Raw genomic sequence first — 13,410 nt, forward strand, 5'->3', positions numbered from 1 at the left:
TGTGTTTTCTGTCTTATTTGTGGATTTTAAGTCGGAGTAATATTGCACAAGCTCAACTTTGACCTTTATTTTTTTCCTCCAATGGCACACGGGGAAATTTCTAGAAGCGCCTGCCCCGGAACGAGCATGGGCATTCACTCTAAATTACAAAACCATTAAATAAAAAAATAGAAATAACTCCCCATCTTGTGTTCCGGTTAGATAAAATTGTTTCCAGTTAAATAATTAAATTTAAATTAATATAAAATTATATGATAAGTTGTGGAAGATTTAGTCTTTAGATTTTTTACTTAAATAAAAAAGCTAATACCACACTATGTTGTATTAATGTAAAAACTGTATTAATAATAATAAGTATGATTATAATTATAATAATAATAGCTTTGTAATAATGTCTGCCATTCAAAATAATAATAAATAACAGTATTAACAGTAAAATGGCACAGTTTTTGTGTATTTTATTCTGATAAACATTACTTTCCTACTGTTTTTAAATTCAAATACATTGAAATAAATGTGTTATGATTATGATCACTATTATTATTATTTTATTATTATTATCATTATAACTGCAAATATATACATATAGGTTTGCAGGCAACACATGCTTTTATTATTTTATTATTATCATCATCATCATCATCATTATTGTTATTATTATTATTATTATTATTACTACTGCAAACATGTACATATAGGTTTGCAGGCAACACATGCCCTTACAGTTTTTATTGGTTTAATATGTAGTAGGTCTCATGTTCTGTTCAAATCCTTCAATAAAAATGTTTACAAATTAAATTTAAAAAAATAAAAAGCAATAAATGGGGCTTTAAATTGAAGTTAATATATTATCTGGTTTGGATTAAAAAAAACACACATTTATTATACATTTATTTCCCTCAAATTTTCTATCATAGGTTAAAGAAGAAAAAAAAAATCAAAGAAAAATACAGAATATTAGAAATCTGCGGTTACCTTAAGCGGTGTTTCTGTTATTCATGGTCCGGGGCGGGCCGGTAAATAACCCGGATGTGATAGGCCATGTGCAGTCCCGTCTCTGGAGCTGCTTCTCAGCACACGGTTTGTCCTTTTCCCTCCTCACGGTGCAACATCCAGACCTGCAGACCTGCAGCTCGTCCTGCCACAGACTCTTTTACCTCACAGGTGAGTCCCCACACCTTCATTAACCCGTTATAAACTGATATAAGTCACGTTACGGGCTGTTTGGTTGTTAAAAACGCTGCTTTTTTCAGTGCAGATCCAGCTGTAGCTTTAATTAGTCCCAGCTAACTGGTTTTTATTCTCCACTGCAAGGACACACAGGCTGAACTGGACCTGCAGACTTTATATAACTGACATGTGTTTCATTTTAACCGGATGTTTAGTGTAAATTAATCAGGAAAGTGTCGTGTACGACATGATGAAACCTTAAATCGTCCATCAGGCTGAGCTGCAGGGAGTGATTCAACACTTTAAAACATGTTTTATTATCTGAGTGTGACGGTCAGACTGGATGAATGGGAGCTGATGGTGTTACTGGTGTTACTGGTGGAGGAGGTGTTGGTGTTGGTGGAGTTCCGCACATGCTGGTTTAGCATTTGACCTTGTGACGCACGACCTGAAGACACACGTGGTTTTCTACCACATATTACCGAAATATGTTGCTAAATCTTTCACGAAGATTGCATCATTTTCTAAACATGTCATGTTCGGATTTTTCACCTTTTTGACCGGAAAAATCCGAGAAAAAAATAATACAAATAATACTTTTTACACTCTCCACATATTAAAAGTGCACATTTACTAGCAAAATGTCTTTTTTTGTGTGTGTATTTTCAAGTTAGCTCTATTAAACAAGCAACTTTTTATTAATACATTATATTTAACTTTTATTCATTACTGAAACATTGTATTTCATTCATTGGCGAATGGTCTTTTATAATTAGATTAATTCCCTACTTGATTTAGTTTTTCTATTACTTTTTTTTTATTTTTTATTATTATGCGTTTTTTTTTCTTTCTATATATATTTAAAACATATTTTTAAATGTATGTATTAATTTTTTGACCGAAAATCCAAGAAAAATAATCATACAAATAATACATTTTTATTGTTTTGTTCTCTCCATATATTAAAAGTGCACCTTTACAAGCAAAATTTCCTTTTTCTTTTTTTTTTTTTGCAATTTTTTTTAATAACTGCAAAGGCTGCACTCTTAAACAAGTAACTTTATTAATAAGGAATATTTAACTTTTCTTCATTACTCATACATTGCATTTCATTGTCATCTTATCTTTAGCAATGAAAACTGAAAATAAATAAATAAAACAAAATGGATAAATGAACATCAGTACATTGCTGACCATTTATTATAATAATTTAAAAATAAAATATAAATCTATATATCAGTCAGGCTTTAATAAATTAATATATTTTAATTTATGAATATTGCACCATGTTTGTTGTTGTCTCTCACTGTCTAAACCTGAACATCACAACGTCTTTTCGTTTCTTTTCTGTTTTTGTTCTGTGTTTTGTGTAGAGACAGTTTGTCCTGAGGCTGTTTGGGATGTTTATCTTCTAAATATTGACACAAGGGTTTCTAATCAACACAATTTAAATAAACCCACCAAGTCCTCTAATCTTTTAGTAAATAAACTACTAATCCATTCATAAAAATCAGACCAGTGAATTCCCACTGGAAATAAGTAAAGCATAAGTTAATTTATTTACAGAAAAATCCAATAATTAAATTTAGTTCAATAATGATAAAAAAAAAACCATGAATGTCTTGTTATGTCACTTATGTTGCAGCCCAAATGGGTTCAAATTTTAATTTGTAGCATTTAAAACAAACTTATTTATGTATCTGTGATCAGTTGAGTGTGCTGGTGTGAAATTATATCGATGCTTTTTTAAAATGTATTTATTTTTTAGACGTCCCCTCAAGAGGACCTGCATTCATTCATTCATTCATTCATTGACTCTCTGGTGTCATGTTGTTCCCATGGTGACCACCAGGGGGCTCCTTTCACCTCTGTAACACTTCTTCTGTCCTCATGTGACCCATTAATAATTATTCTGCAGCTTTCTGGTGGAAGAACTACTCCGATATTTTTTTATACCACAGCGCAGAAAAACTCTTACAAGTAAAAAAAAAAATGCATTTGTAATTTTTACTCAATTTAACCCTCCAGTTATGTTGCGGGTCAAATTGACCCGTTTCAAAGTTTAAAAATAGTAAAAATATTTTTTTTATAAAAAATAAAAAAAGTAAAATAAATAAAAAAATCTGTCATGTAAAACCGTTGTAAAAAAAACAAAACACCATTACACTAAATATTGATTGAGATGGTTAGTAATGGGGTTATTAATGAAAATGTCTATTGGGAATTTTTAGTTTCTGACACCTTTTGGATAATTAAACATGTCCTGGGTTATTATTGCTGTTCCCGAAAAAATAATTAATAAAAAAATAAAGAAATACAAAGAATTAAAAATAAGTAAGTAAAAAAAAATTAATAGAAAAATAAAAAACAATTAATTTTAAGAAGTCAAAATAAATATATAAATAGGTTTAAAAAATGTTTTAGGACATTAAATAACAGAATTAATACAAAGAAGTAAAAAGAAAACACTTACTCCGTCTGGTGCTTTAAATCTTCCAGTGCTGTATTTAAACATGCTTTGGCTCCACTCTTCACATTTATTTTTAAATGTACTGATTTAGTTTCCAGCTTGTTTGACTTCCTGTCTTCTCCTCCTCAGAGATGTTCCGTCTACCAGCCGTCATGAAGCAGGTGCGGCCCGTGTGCCGGGCGCTCGCTCCTCACCTCACACGCTGCTACGCCAAGGACGTCAAGTTCGGCGCTGACGCCCGCGCCCTCATGCTGCAGGGCGTCGACCTGCTGGCCGACGCCGTGGCCGTCACCATGGGACCCAAGGTGAATATTTACTCATTTATCACTTTACTCAGAGGTCCCGCCGGCGTATTGGGCTCAACTTAAGGAATATACTGGAGACACTGGTATCATATGAAACGACATTTCTTCAGAGTCTTGACCTCAGTGTATAAACATGAGACATTTTCCATGGTTTTCTTGCTAATAACTAGGGATGGGTACCGAATTCGGTACTTTTATAGGTACCGACCGAATTATGTCGGTACTACCGAGTACCGATTCATGTAAAATCAAACGGTACCATGTTTCGGTACCTAAACGTCTGCCTCCAGATTGGACCTTCCTTACTCCGTTGGCTCACTCCATTCTTCTGTGGACCACAGAAGAATGGAGTGTTTGTTGAACCTGCTGACAGATAATTAAAAAAAAAAAAATCCAAAAACAATAGGGATATATGATTCTAATTTGTATCATATTTGATACATCAGTTCTTTTTGTGCAATTTGTTGCTCACAGTTTGTTTTTCTTGAACTAACAAAAACATAAAACCCAACATTTTTAACCTTTTCAGGCTTTACTTTCTTTTAACATTTTCCTCAAACATGCAAAATATTCATACATCTGCTGATATGAAGTTTTCATGCAGCAATGACTGATCCACCAGTGGAACCTGCATATAATTTTTGCTATACCTTGTATTTTTGTGCAATTTGTTGCTCAGTTGTTGTTTTTTTCAACACATGTCAGGTTTTTCAGGAAAAAAATATCACACTGATGATGTATAGGTCTCAAAAACTTGTGTATCAAATATGATACACTTGGCTTTATAGGGTTAAATTAAACTCTTATCAGCTATTTTTGTTGTTATTGTTATATTTGTCCAAACAAATTTCCCAGGCATTAAAATGATCAACAAACTGAAGAAAACAACCACCTTGTTTTCTTCAGTTTGTTGGTCATTTTGATCTATTCATTTTTCCACGACTATAAGTGGCATTTATGGCTGACCTGCTATCTCCCCCTAAACGTCCACTGCCCACGACCACCAATTCTATCCCAAAAAATCCCCAAAAAAGTGAAGTAAGTGTTAAATGTGGCTCCGAGCTCACCTCCGCTCCCCGTCTCGCCCCCAGGGTCGCACCGTCATCATCGAGCAGAGCTGGGGCAGCCCCAAGGTCACCAAGGACGGCGTGACAGTCGCCAAGAGCATCGACCTGAAGGACAAGTACAAGAACATCGGCGCCAAGCTGGTGCAGGACGTGGCCAACAACACCAACGAGGAGGCCGGCGACGGCACCACCACCGCCACCGTGCTGGCCCGCGCCATCGCCAAGGAGGGCTTCGACAGCATCAGCAAGGGCGCCAACCCCGTGGAGATCCGCCGCGGCGTCATGATGGCCGTGGAGACCGTCATCAACGAGCTGAAGAACCTCTCAAAGCCGGTGACCACGCCCGAGGAGATCGCACAGGTAAACTAAACCAAATGTGTTTACTCAAGGACAAATTTAAGCTGTTATTACTAGAATATCTCCAGTTAGACTGTTTTATTTAGGAGGATTTAAGCTGCCAAAATTAATAAACAAATAAATAACCCGATAAATCAATTAATGTGCCAAGAATAATATTAAAATGCATAATATAGAATATATATAGAAGAACTATATTTGGTAACTTCAGGTAACATTTTGAGAAAAAAGTTGCAAATTTATTAGATTAGTGTGTATGTGTGTGTGTATGTATGTATATATGTATGTATATATATAAATGAAATGTGTAAAAAATTTACAACTATGATACTTCAAGTACGTTTTGCTGGTTATTTTTTTATTTGACTGATACAGTATTTCGTACTTCATAACAAATAAATCAATCAATAAATAGTTCTTGTACCACTCGATTTCCGAATAAAATGTTTTATTATAATGTTTTATTTTGTGTTTTCAGGTTGCTACGATCTCGGCCAACGGAGACGTGGAGGTCGGGACTCTGATCTCTGACGCCATGAAGAAGGTCGGCCGCAAAGGAGTCATCACGGTGAAGGTCGGTGCCTCAACGTTCGTTCACTCAGACGGTTTTTATTTTCTCTCCTGGAGGAGAAATTAATGAATTCATGTTTTCTGTCTCAGGATGGAAAAACTCTGCACGACGAGCTGGAGCTGATCGAAGGCATGAAGTTCGACCGAGGATACATCTCTCCCTACTTCATCAACACCGCCAAAGGTAACCTGCTCCTCCTCCTCCTGCTCCTGCTCCTCCTCCTCCTGCTGCTGCTGCTCCTGCTGCTGGTCCTACTCCTTCTTCCTTCTGCTCCTTCTCCTCTTCCTCCTCCTGCTGCTTCTCCTCCTGCTGCTGCTCCTCCTCCTGCTGGTCCTACTCCTTCTGCTCCTTCTCCTCTTCCTCCTCCTCCTGCTTCCTACTCCTCCTCTTCCTCTTCCTCCTCCTGCTGCTGCTCCTCCTCCTGCTGGTCCTACTCCTTCTTCCTTCTGCTCCTTCTCCTCTTCCTCCTCCTCCTGCTTCCTCCTCTTCCTCCTCCTGCTGCTTCTCATCCTCCTCCTCTCCTCCTGCTCCTCCTGAACCATCTCTCCTCCTTCTCCTCTTCTTCCTGCTGCTCCTCCTCTTCCTGCTGCTGCTGCTCCTCCTCCTCTTCCTCCTACTGCGACTCCTCGTGACCCGTCTCTCCTCCTTCTCCTTTTCCTCCTCCTGCTGCTCCTCCTCTTCCTCCTGCTCCTCCTCCTCCTGCTGCTGCTCCTCCCCTTCCTCCTCCTGCTGCTCCTCCTCCTTCTGCTGCTCCTCCTCCTTCTCCTTTTCCTCCTGCTGCTCCTCCTCCTCTTCCTCCTCCTGCTGCTTCTCCTTGTCCTTTTCCTCCTGCTGCTGCTGCTCCTCCTCTTCCTCCTCCTGACCTGTCTCTCCTCCTTCTCCTTTTCCTCCTGCTGCTCCTCCTCCTCTTCCTCCTCCTCCTGCTGCTCCTCCTCCTCTTCCTCCTCCTCCTGCTGCTGCTCCTCCTGACCCGTGTCTCTTCCTCCTCCTCCAGGTCAGAAGGTGGAGTTCCAGGACGCCTACCTGCTGCTGAGTGAGAAGAAGATCTCCAGCGTTCAGAGCATCGTTCCTGCTCTGGAGCTCGCCAACCAGCACCGCAAACCGCTGGTGATCGTGGCGGAGGACGTGGACGGGGAGGCGCTCAGCACGCTCGTCCTCAACAGGTCAACACACGGAATCATACCTGAAATAATAGAACTATAATACAGGATATAATAAAATAAAATCTAAGAAGAAAAGTACAAGGAAGGACATATTAAATATTATAAAAACCTTCAGTTTAAAATCATGAATTTTTCTGAATGCAGTATTTTTTATTTATTTTTCCAAGACCCACATTTAAATAAATATTAAATACATACACTTATAAATGAACTCATGAAATAAATAAAACCAGGCAAGAAATATTTTCTTAGATGTATATCATATTAAAAAAATCATAAAATGTATAAATACGTCCGTATAGTTTAATGAATAAATAGGTTGTTAACTTTATTTCAGGATACTTTTCTTTCATGATTTAAAGAGTGAAAAAAATGTCTTGAAATACAAAAATATGCAATTATAAGGAAAAAGTCTCTAAAATAAATGAATGTGGAATTATCAAATAAGTTTTCTAAAATAAAAACATTAAGAGGGGAAAAAACTGAAATAAATAAGTTTGGCATTAAATAAAAGTAATCCTTCAAAAATAGTTATTTAAATTATTTATTTATTTATTTATTGGACTGCACAGTGATGGGCATATACTTGTATTTATTTTTATAATTTAATACATTTTTTACTTTTTAAAAATTAATAATTGTATTTATAATACTTTTATTTATTTTATAATTATTCAATAATATTTGTCCTTATTTTCCTGATATTTGACATTAAAACTTATGTTTCCTGAAATAAAAACATTAAGAGGGGAAAAAACTGAAATAAATAAGTTTGGCATTAAATAAAAGTAATCCTTCAAAAATTATTTAAATTATTTATTTTTTTATTGGACTGCACAGTGATGGGCATATACTTGTAATTATTTTTATAATTTAATAAACGTTTTACTTTTTTATTTAAAATTAATACTTTTATTTATAATACTGTTATTTATTTTATAATTATTTAACACTTATTTTCCTGATATTTGACATTAAAACTTATGTCTGCTGTATCGAAAAGTTAATATTTTATTAATTTTAATGTGACTGCAGGCTGAAGGTGGGGCTGCAGGTTGTGGCTGTTAAAGCTCCAGGATTCGGAGACAACAGAAAGAATCAGCTGAAGGACATGGCTGTTGCCACCGGTGGCACCGTGAGTTTAACTTGCCTCCAGTTACTGAGAATATCTGTGATAAACTGCAGTATTTTTACTGCAGTACTTTTAAAATGCATTAACTGAAACGTTCCCTGCAGGTGTTTGGGGACGAGGCCGTCGGTCTGGCCCTCGAGGACATCCAGGCTCACGACTTCGGGAAGGTTGGCGAGGTGCAGATCACCAAAGACGACTCTCTGCTGCTGAAGGGCGGCGGCAACCCGGCGGAGCTGGAGAAGCGGGCGGAGGAGATCGTGGAGCAGCTGGAGAACACGACCAGCGACTACGAGAAGGAGAAGCTCAACGAGAGGCTCGCCAAGCTGTCGGACGGCGTCGCCGTGCTGAAGGTACGTCTCAGACCGCACGCAACGACCACGGACGGTATGAATAGTGGACACAGTGGCCGATAGGTCACCCGTTGGTTTGTGGCACATTAGATAGATAGAAGAAGATTCATTCTTTTATCAAAAAAGTTCAAGACCTGAGATTTTCAGTGGAACAAAACGTCTTTAACATACATTCTAAATTAAAAAGACAGTTTGCAGAATCAAACCATTAAATTATAGCCATTTGGATCAAATGTTTAGGAATATAGCTAGCTAGATAGCTATCTATATTCCCACGTAGGCAAAGTGATAGTCTGCCCTTTTATAATGCAGTCTGGTGTCGCAGAACGAGGTGCACAGTGCTAACAGGCTAACAGTTAGCTCTGTAGTGGTACAGTGTGTATGTGCTAACAGGCTAAGATTTAGCTCTGTAGCAGTACAGTGTGTATGTGCTAACAGTTAGCTCTGTAGCAGTACAGTGTGTATGTGCTAACAGTTAGCTCTGTAGCAGTACAGTGTGTATGTGCTAACAGGCTAACAGTTAGCTCTGTAGCAGTACAGTGTGTATGTGCTAACAGGCTAACAGTTAGCTCTGTAGCAGTACAGTGTGTATGTGCTAACAGTTAGCTCTGTAGCAGTACAGTGTGTATGTGCTCCTCCAGAGGTTGCTGCTTGTTAAGGATGCTACACACTGAGCCTGGCTCCAGAAAATAACAAAGTTGTAACGCTCTCGCTCTCGCTCTCTCTCTCAGATCGGAGGAACGAGTGACGTGGAGGTGAATGAGAAGAAGGACCGCGTGACAGACGCTCTGAACGCCACACGGGCCGCGGTGGAGGAGGGCATCGTGCCGGGCGGAGGCTGCGCTCTGCTGCGCTGCATCCCGTCGCTGGACACCATCAAGACCGTCAACAACGACCAGAAGCTGGGTGAGTCACACACACACACACACACACACACACGGGCTAAGATGTTCTAGAGAAGTTTCTATAATATAAATAAAACCAGAAGGGATAATGGATTCAGGTGAATACAGTAATAAAACTGATCTCCATTTTGTCCGGAGCAGGTGTGGAGATCATCAGACGGGCACTGCGTATCCCCGCCATGACCATCGCCAAGAACGCCGGCGTGGAGGGTTCTCTAGTGGTGGAGAAGATCCTGCAGGGCGGCGCCGAGCTCGGCTATGACGCCATGCAGGGAGAGTACGTGGACATGGTGGAGAAGGGCATCATCGACCCCACTAAGGTAAGAAAAGAGAATATATCCTGATGAGAGGCCAGCCTGTCCCCAAAGCTATGTGTATCCACGTTGCCATGGATACGCATTGTTCTGCTTCTCTCCTGATGACGGCTCGCCTTGTTAGTGACCTGTCAATCAAAGGTAGCCCCGCCCCAAATCATACGATTCTTTATCTTCTATTTTCTTCTAAATGGGGCCATTATTAGAACTATTGACATCAAATTGGCTTGTAGAAGATGTTTTACTAGTGATTGAGACCATACTGTTGTCCTGAATTTTTTTTCTGAGGTAATAAATCAAGTGAGAAGTTTTCAAATTTTGCACTGAAATGAATGGGCAGTTTTTTTGCAGACAAACTTAGCGCCCCCTGCTGGTATTTTCGGTAGTATGCAGCTCAAGGCACTTCCTGGTTTGCCTCCTAGCTCAGACAAGGAGGTTGCAGCCTGGATGTACTCTCAGTCTTCATGTGTAACATCTAAACCAGATCAGTGCTGCCTCCTGGTGGTTAAAGGGCTCTAAGGCAGGGGGGTCAGACTGATCCAGAGGGCTGCATGGTGTCACTTCTTCACCATGTAATATTTGCATTCTGTGTGAAAATACTCGTTTGAAAAAGTAGATTTATGTGCAAATGAATTGCATGTAAAAAAATAAAAATTAAAAAAAAGCCCCACTCTGCACTTCTGCAGAGAGGATGATCATCTTCGATCGAGTTCCCACAAAAATAAAATGCACCTATACTTCAGACTAACTTATCTTTAGTAGGCAAGTTTATTAATGCATCACATTCAAGCAACTACCATTTCTGATCATAACGACCAAATATTTATTAATTTACAGAATTTTAACCTTTTAAATGGCAGTTTGTTTACATAACGCCACTGTTTTTCAGAATTTAAAACCAAAACCAAAATGCTCTTGTTTTTATGACTTATTTTTAATTTTCTATGTACTACATTTTTTTTTACATTGATTTGATGCATTTTTATTTTTTGCAATGTCAGATTTAAAAGAAAGAAACCTCCAACATGTTACCTTAGAGGACAATAATTTCCTCTTCCTTAAACTATTATATAAATAGTTATTTTATTGGTTGGAATGTTTTAATGTAGATGCTGTGTAATTAGATTTGTGTCTTTTAGCGTCCAGAATTTATCAAAATAAAAGCTCAATGGAGCATTTTCACAGCATGAAATGAGTTCTTTAAGGATCTGAATTCCTCTTCCACAGCTTGTGGAATGTTTCCTTGAGCTGCCTACAAACATTTAACTTGGCCTCAGTGCAGGTCAAAGGTCACAGGAGGGCCTTCAAATTAAAAGTCCAGCAGTAACATTACTGTAAGTGCTGCCTCAGCCTTCTGCTGTGTTTACTTTGAAACAAAACAAAAGAAACATTATAGAGAGCCAGAAGAATAAAAAATAACAAGTTAAAATGGAACAAAAGAGATTTAACCCCTTTATCAGGCAAATAACTATATTTGGCAGTTGGAGTCAGGTAATATTTCGAGAAAAAAGTTGAAAATTTACTAGAAGTGGCAAACCTACAAGAAAAAAAGTCGCAGATTTAAGATATTTAAAGTGGCAAATCTTCGCCAAAAAAGTCACTGATTTACGAGAAAGTTCTGACAGTATGTAATATCCTTAAAGTGGTTAAAGTGGTGAATCTGGAGGAAAAAGTTGCTTTTTTCCCACTTTTTTTCTCGTAAATCTGCGACTTTTTTCGTACAGATTTGCCACTTTAAATCTCTTAAATCCGCAACTTTTTTTCTTGTAGATTTGCCACTTTAATCTAGTAAATTTTCAACTTTTTTTCTCGAAATATTACCTGAAGTTACCAAATATAGTTCTTTGCCTGATAAAGGGTTAAAGGCACAGCCCTTGGTCACTGGTGTGTAATGGATGGGTTAAATACAGAGGGTGAATTTCCCCATTTTGGGACAAATTAGGGCATCTTAATCTTAAAAAAAGAATTTTAAAGAAGAATAAAAGGCTGAAAAACCATCTGGATCGCTGCCTCAGCCTTCTGCTGTGCTTTCTTTGACACAAAACACTTGCAGCCACACAGTTTCTGCTGGACAGTTTTTATCAGTCAGACACATTTAATGACAGCTGATTCATGAAAAAGAGTTCATCATGTGAATCAGCTGTTTGTTGGAGCAGAGAGATCGAAGCATTCGATTTAAAAGCATTCTTTTTACCAGATTTTTCAGTACAGAAAATAATTATTTGCAGCTGTTAATAAAGTCGTGTAACATCCCGCGTCTCCTCGTGTCTCCTCCAGGTGGTGAGGACGGCTCTGCTGGACGCCGCCGGAGTCGCCTCGCTGCTGTCCACCGCCGAGGCCGTCGTCACGGAGATCCCCAAGGAGGAGAAGGAGATGCCGGGAGGAATGGGAGGCATGGGAGGCATGGGCGGCATGGGAGGGATGGGAGGCGGCATGGGCTTCTAAAGCCGCTCCTCCTGAGCCGCCGCACAGACTAAAGCAGGCAGAGAGGAGCTGGGGGAGGAGGAGACGACGGCACCTCCTCCTCCAAACTCTGCCTAGAAACACAAACTGACGAGTACGAAGGAGCTGCACATGTTTAATGCCACCACCCTCCTCCTCCTCCTCCTCCTCCTCCTCCTGCTGCCATCCTTCCACTACATCCGTTCGTCCGGAGGTTTTTCTGCAGGAGGCGAAAACGATCGACGGGAAGAAACGCTGATACAGATTTACATTAAAGATTAAAGAACGTATAAAACATATTGATGCTGTATTACTGCAAAAAAAAAGCAGAAAAGATGCCTAGCCACGATTGTTTCCTCTCTATTTCTGTCGTAGTGTTTTTGTTAATTCTTGTTTTTTATATATATATATATAAATATGTTCTGTTTTGTTTCTCCCCCCGAGCTAATATTCTGTGTTTAAAATCTGTCATTTGAGTTAATTAAACTAATTTTCTTTACAGAGTTTTGAGCTTTTTTCTGTCCCTGTGCCTAAGTGTCACCAGAGGCCTGTTTGAATAATGTTTAAACAGTTAAAATGTTTACAGAGATGTCTGTGTGCAGCAGCGTGAGTTTCTTCTGATCATCCACGATTGATTGATTGATTGATTGATTGATTGGTTGTGAGGCAGTTTTTGGATCATTCCAGGTCTGGGCTACATGTGAAGCTCTGTGGCGTCTTTGTGCTGTTTTTTTCCTCCTGCTCTTTAACAACGAGACAGAAAACTTCAGAGATTTATTCACATTAAACACGGGCAGATAGCAGCGATCATTCGACTTCTGTTTTGTACGATGTAGACGGTGATTCATGGTGATTTTTCTTTATTTTTTATTTAATAAATTCAATTGTTCAGATGTGTTGCTTACTAGAGTTCTTTTTAACTATATTTTAGTGTTTAATTTTCACTTTTAAACAATTATTAGCTGAGATTTAAAGTTTTAATGTTTGAAACAGCAGTTCAGATAATAAAATGGCTCCATTTTATCTTCATCAGTTTCAAACTTTACTCAAGTACAGTCTTTAATCCTTGTGCCTCATTTAAAACATTTTTTAAATCTTCTTAGGACAAAAATGGCTGAATAATGCCATAAAATTAGTTTAATGTTATAGTATAATTATTTGTAT

The 13,410-nt window shown here is 38.4% G+C and overlaps 1 protein-coding gene across 1 annotated transcript; it reads left to right on the forward strand.

Annotated features, from left to right (window-relative positions):
- The first annotated feature begins 1,022 nt into the window (after positions 1-1,022).
- Positions 1,023-13,139, forward strand: hspd1 (heat shock 60 protein 1). The gene is made up of 11 exons (XM_059342502.1): positions 1,023-1,164; positions 3,770-3,945; positions 5,037-5,372; positions 5,848-5,943; positions 6,030-6,123; positions 6,935-7,103; positions 8,139-8,238; positions 8,340-8,585; positions 9,317-9,491; positions 9,632-9,810; positions 12,082-13,139. Exons 2-11 carry the CDS (start codon positions 3,772-3,774, stop codon positions 12,247-12,249), a joined length of 1,737 nt encoding a protein of 578 aa, XP_059198485.1. The 5' UTR covers positions 1,023-1,164; positions 3,770-3,771; the 3' UTR covers positions 12,250-13,139.
- The last annotated feature ends 271 nt before the right edge of the window (positions 13,140-13,410 follow it).

Source organism: Centropristis striata, chromosome 10 (assembly GCF_030273125.1).
Source record: "Centropristis striata isolate RG_2023a ecotype Rhode Island chromosome 10, C.striata_1.0, whole genome shotgun sequence".
Lineage (NCBI taxonomy): Eukaryota > Metazoa > Chordata > Actinopteri > Perciformes > Serranidae > Centropristis > Centropristis striata.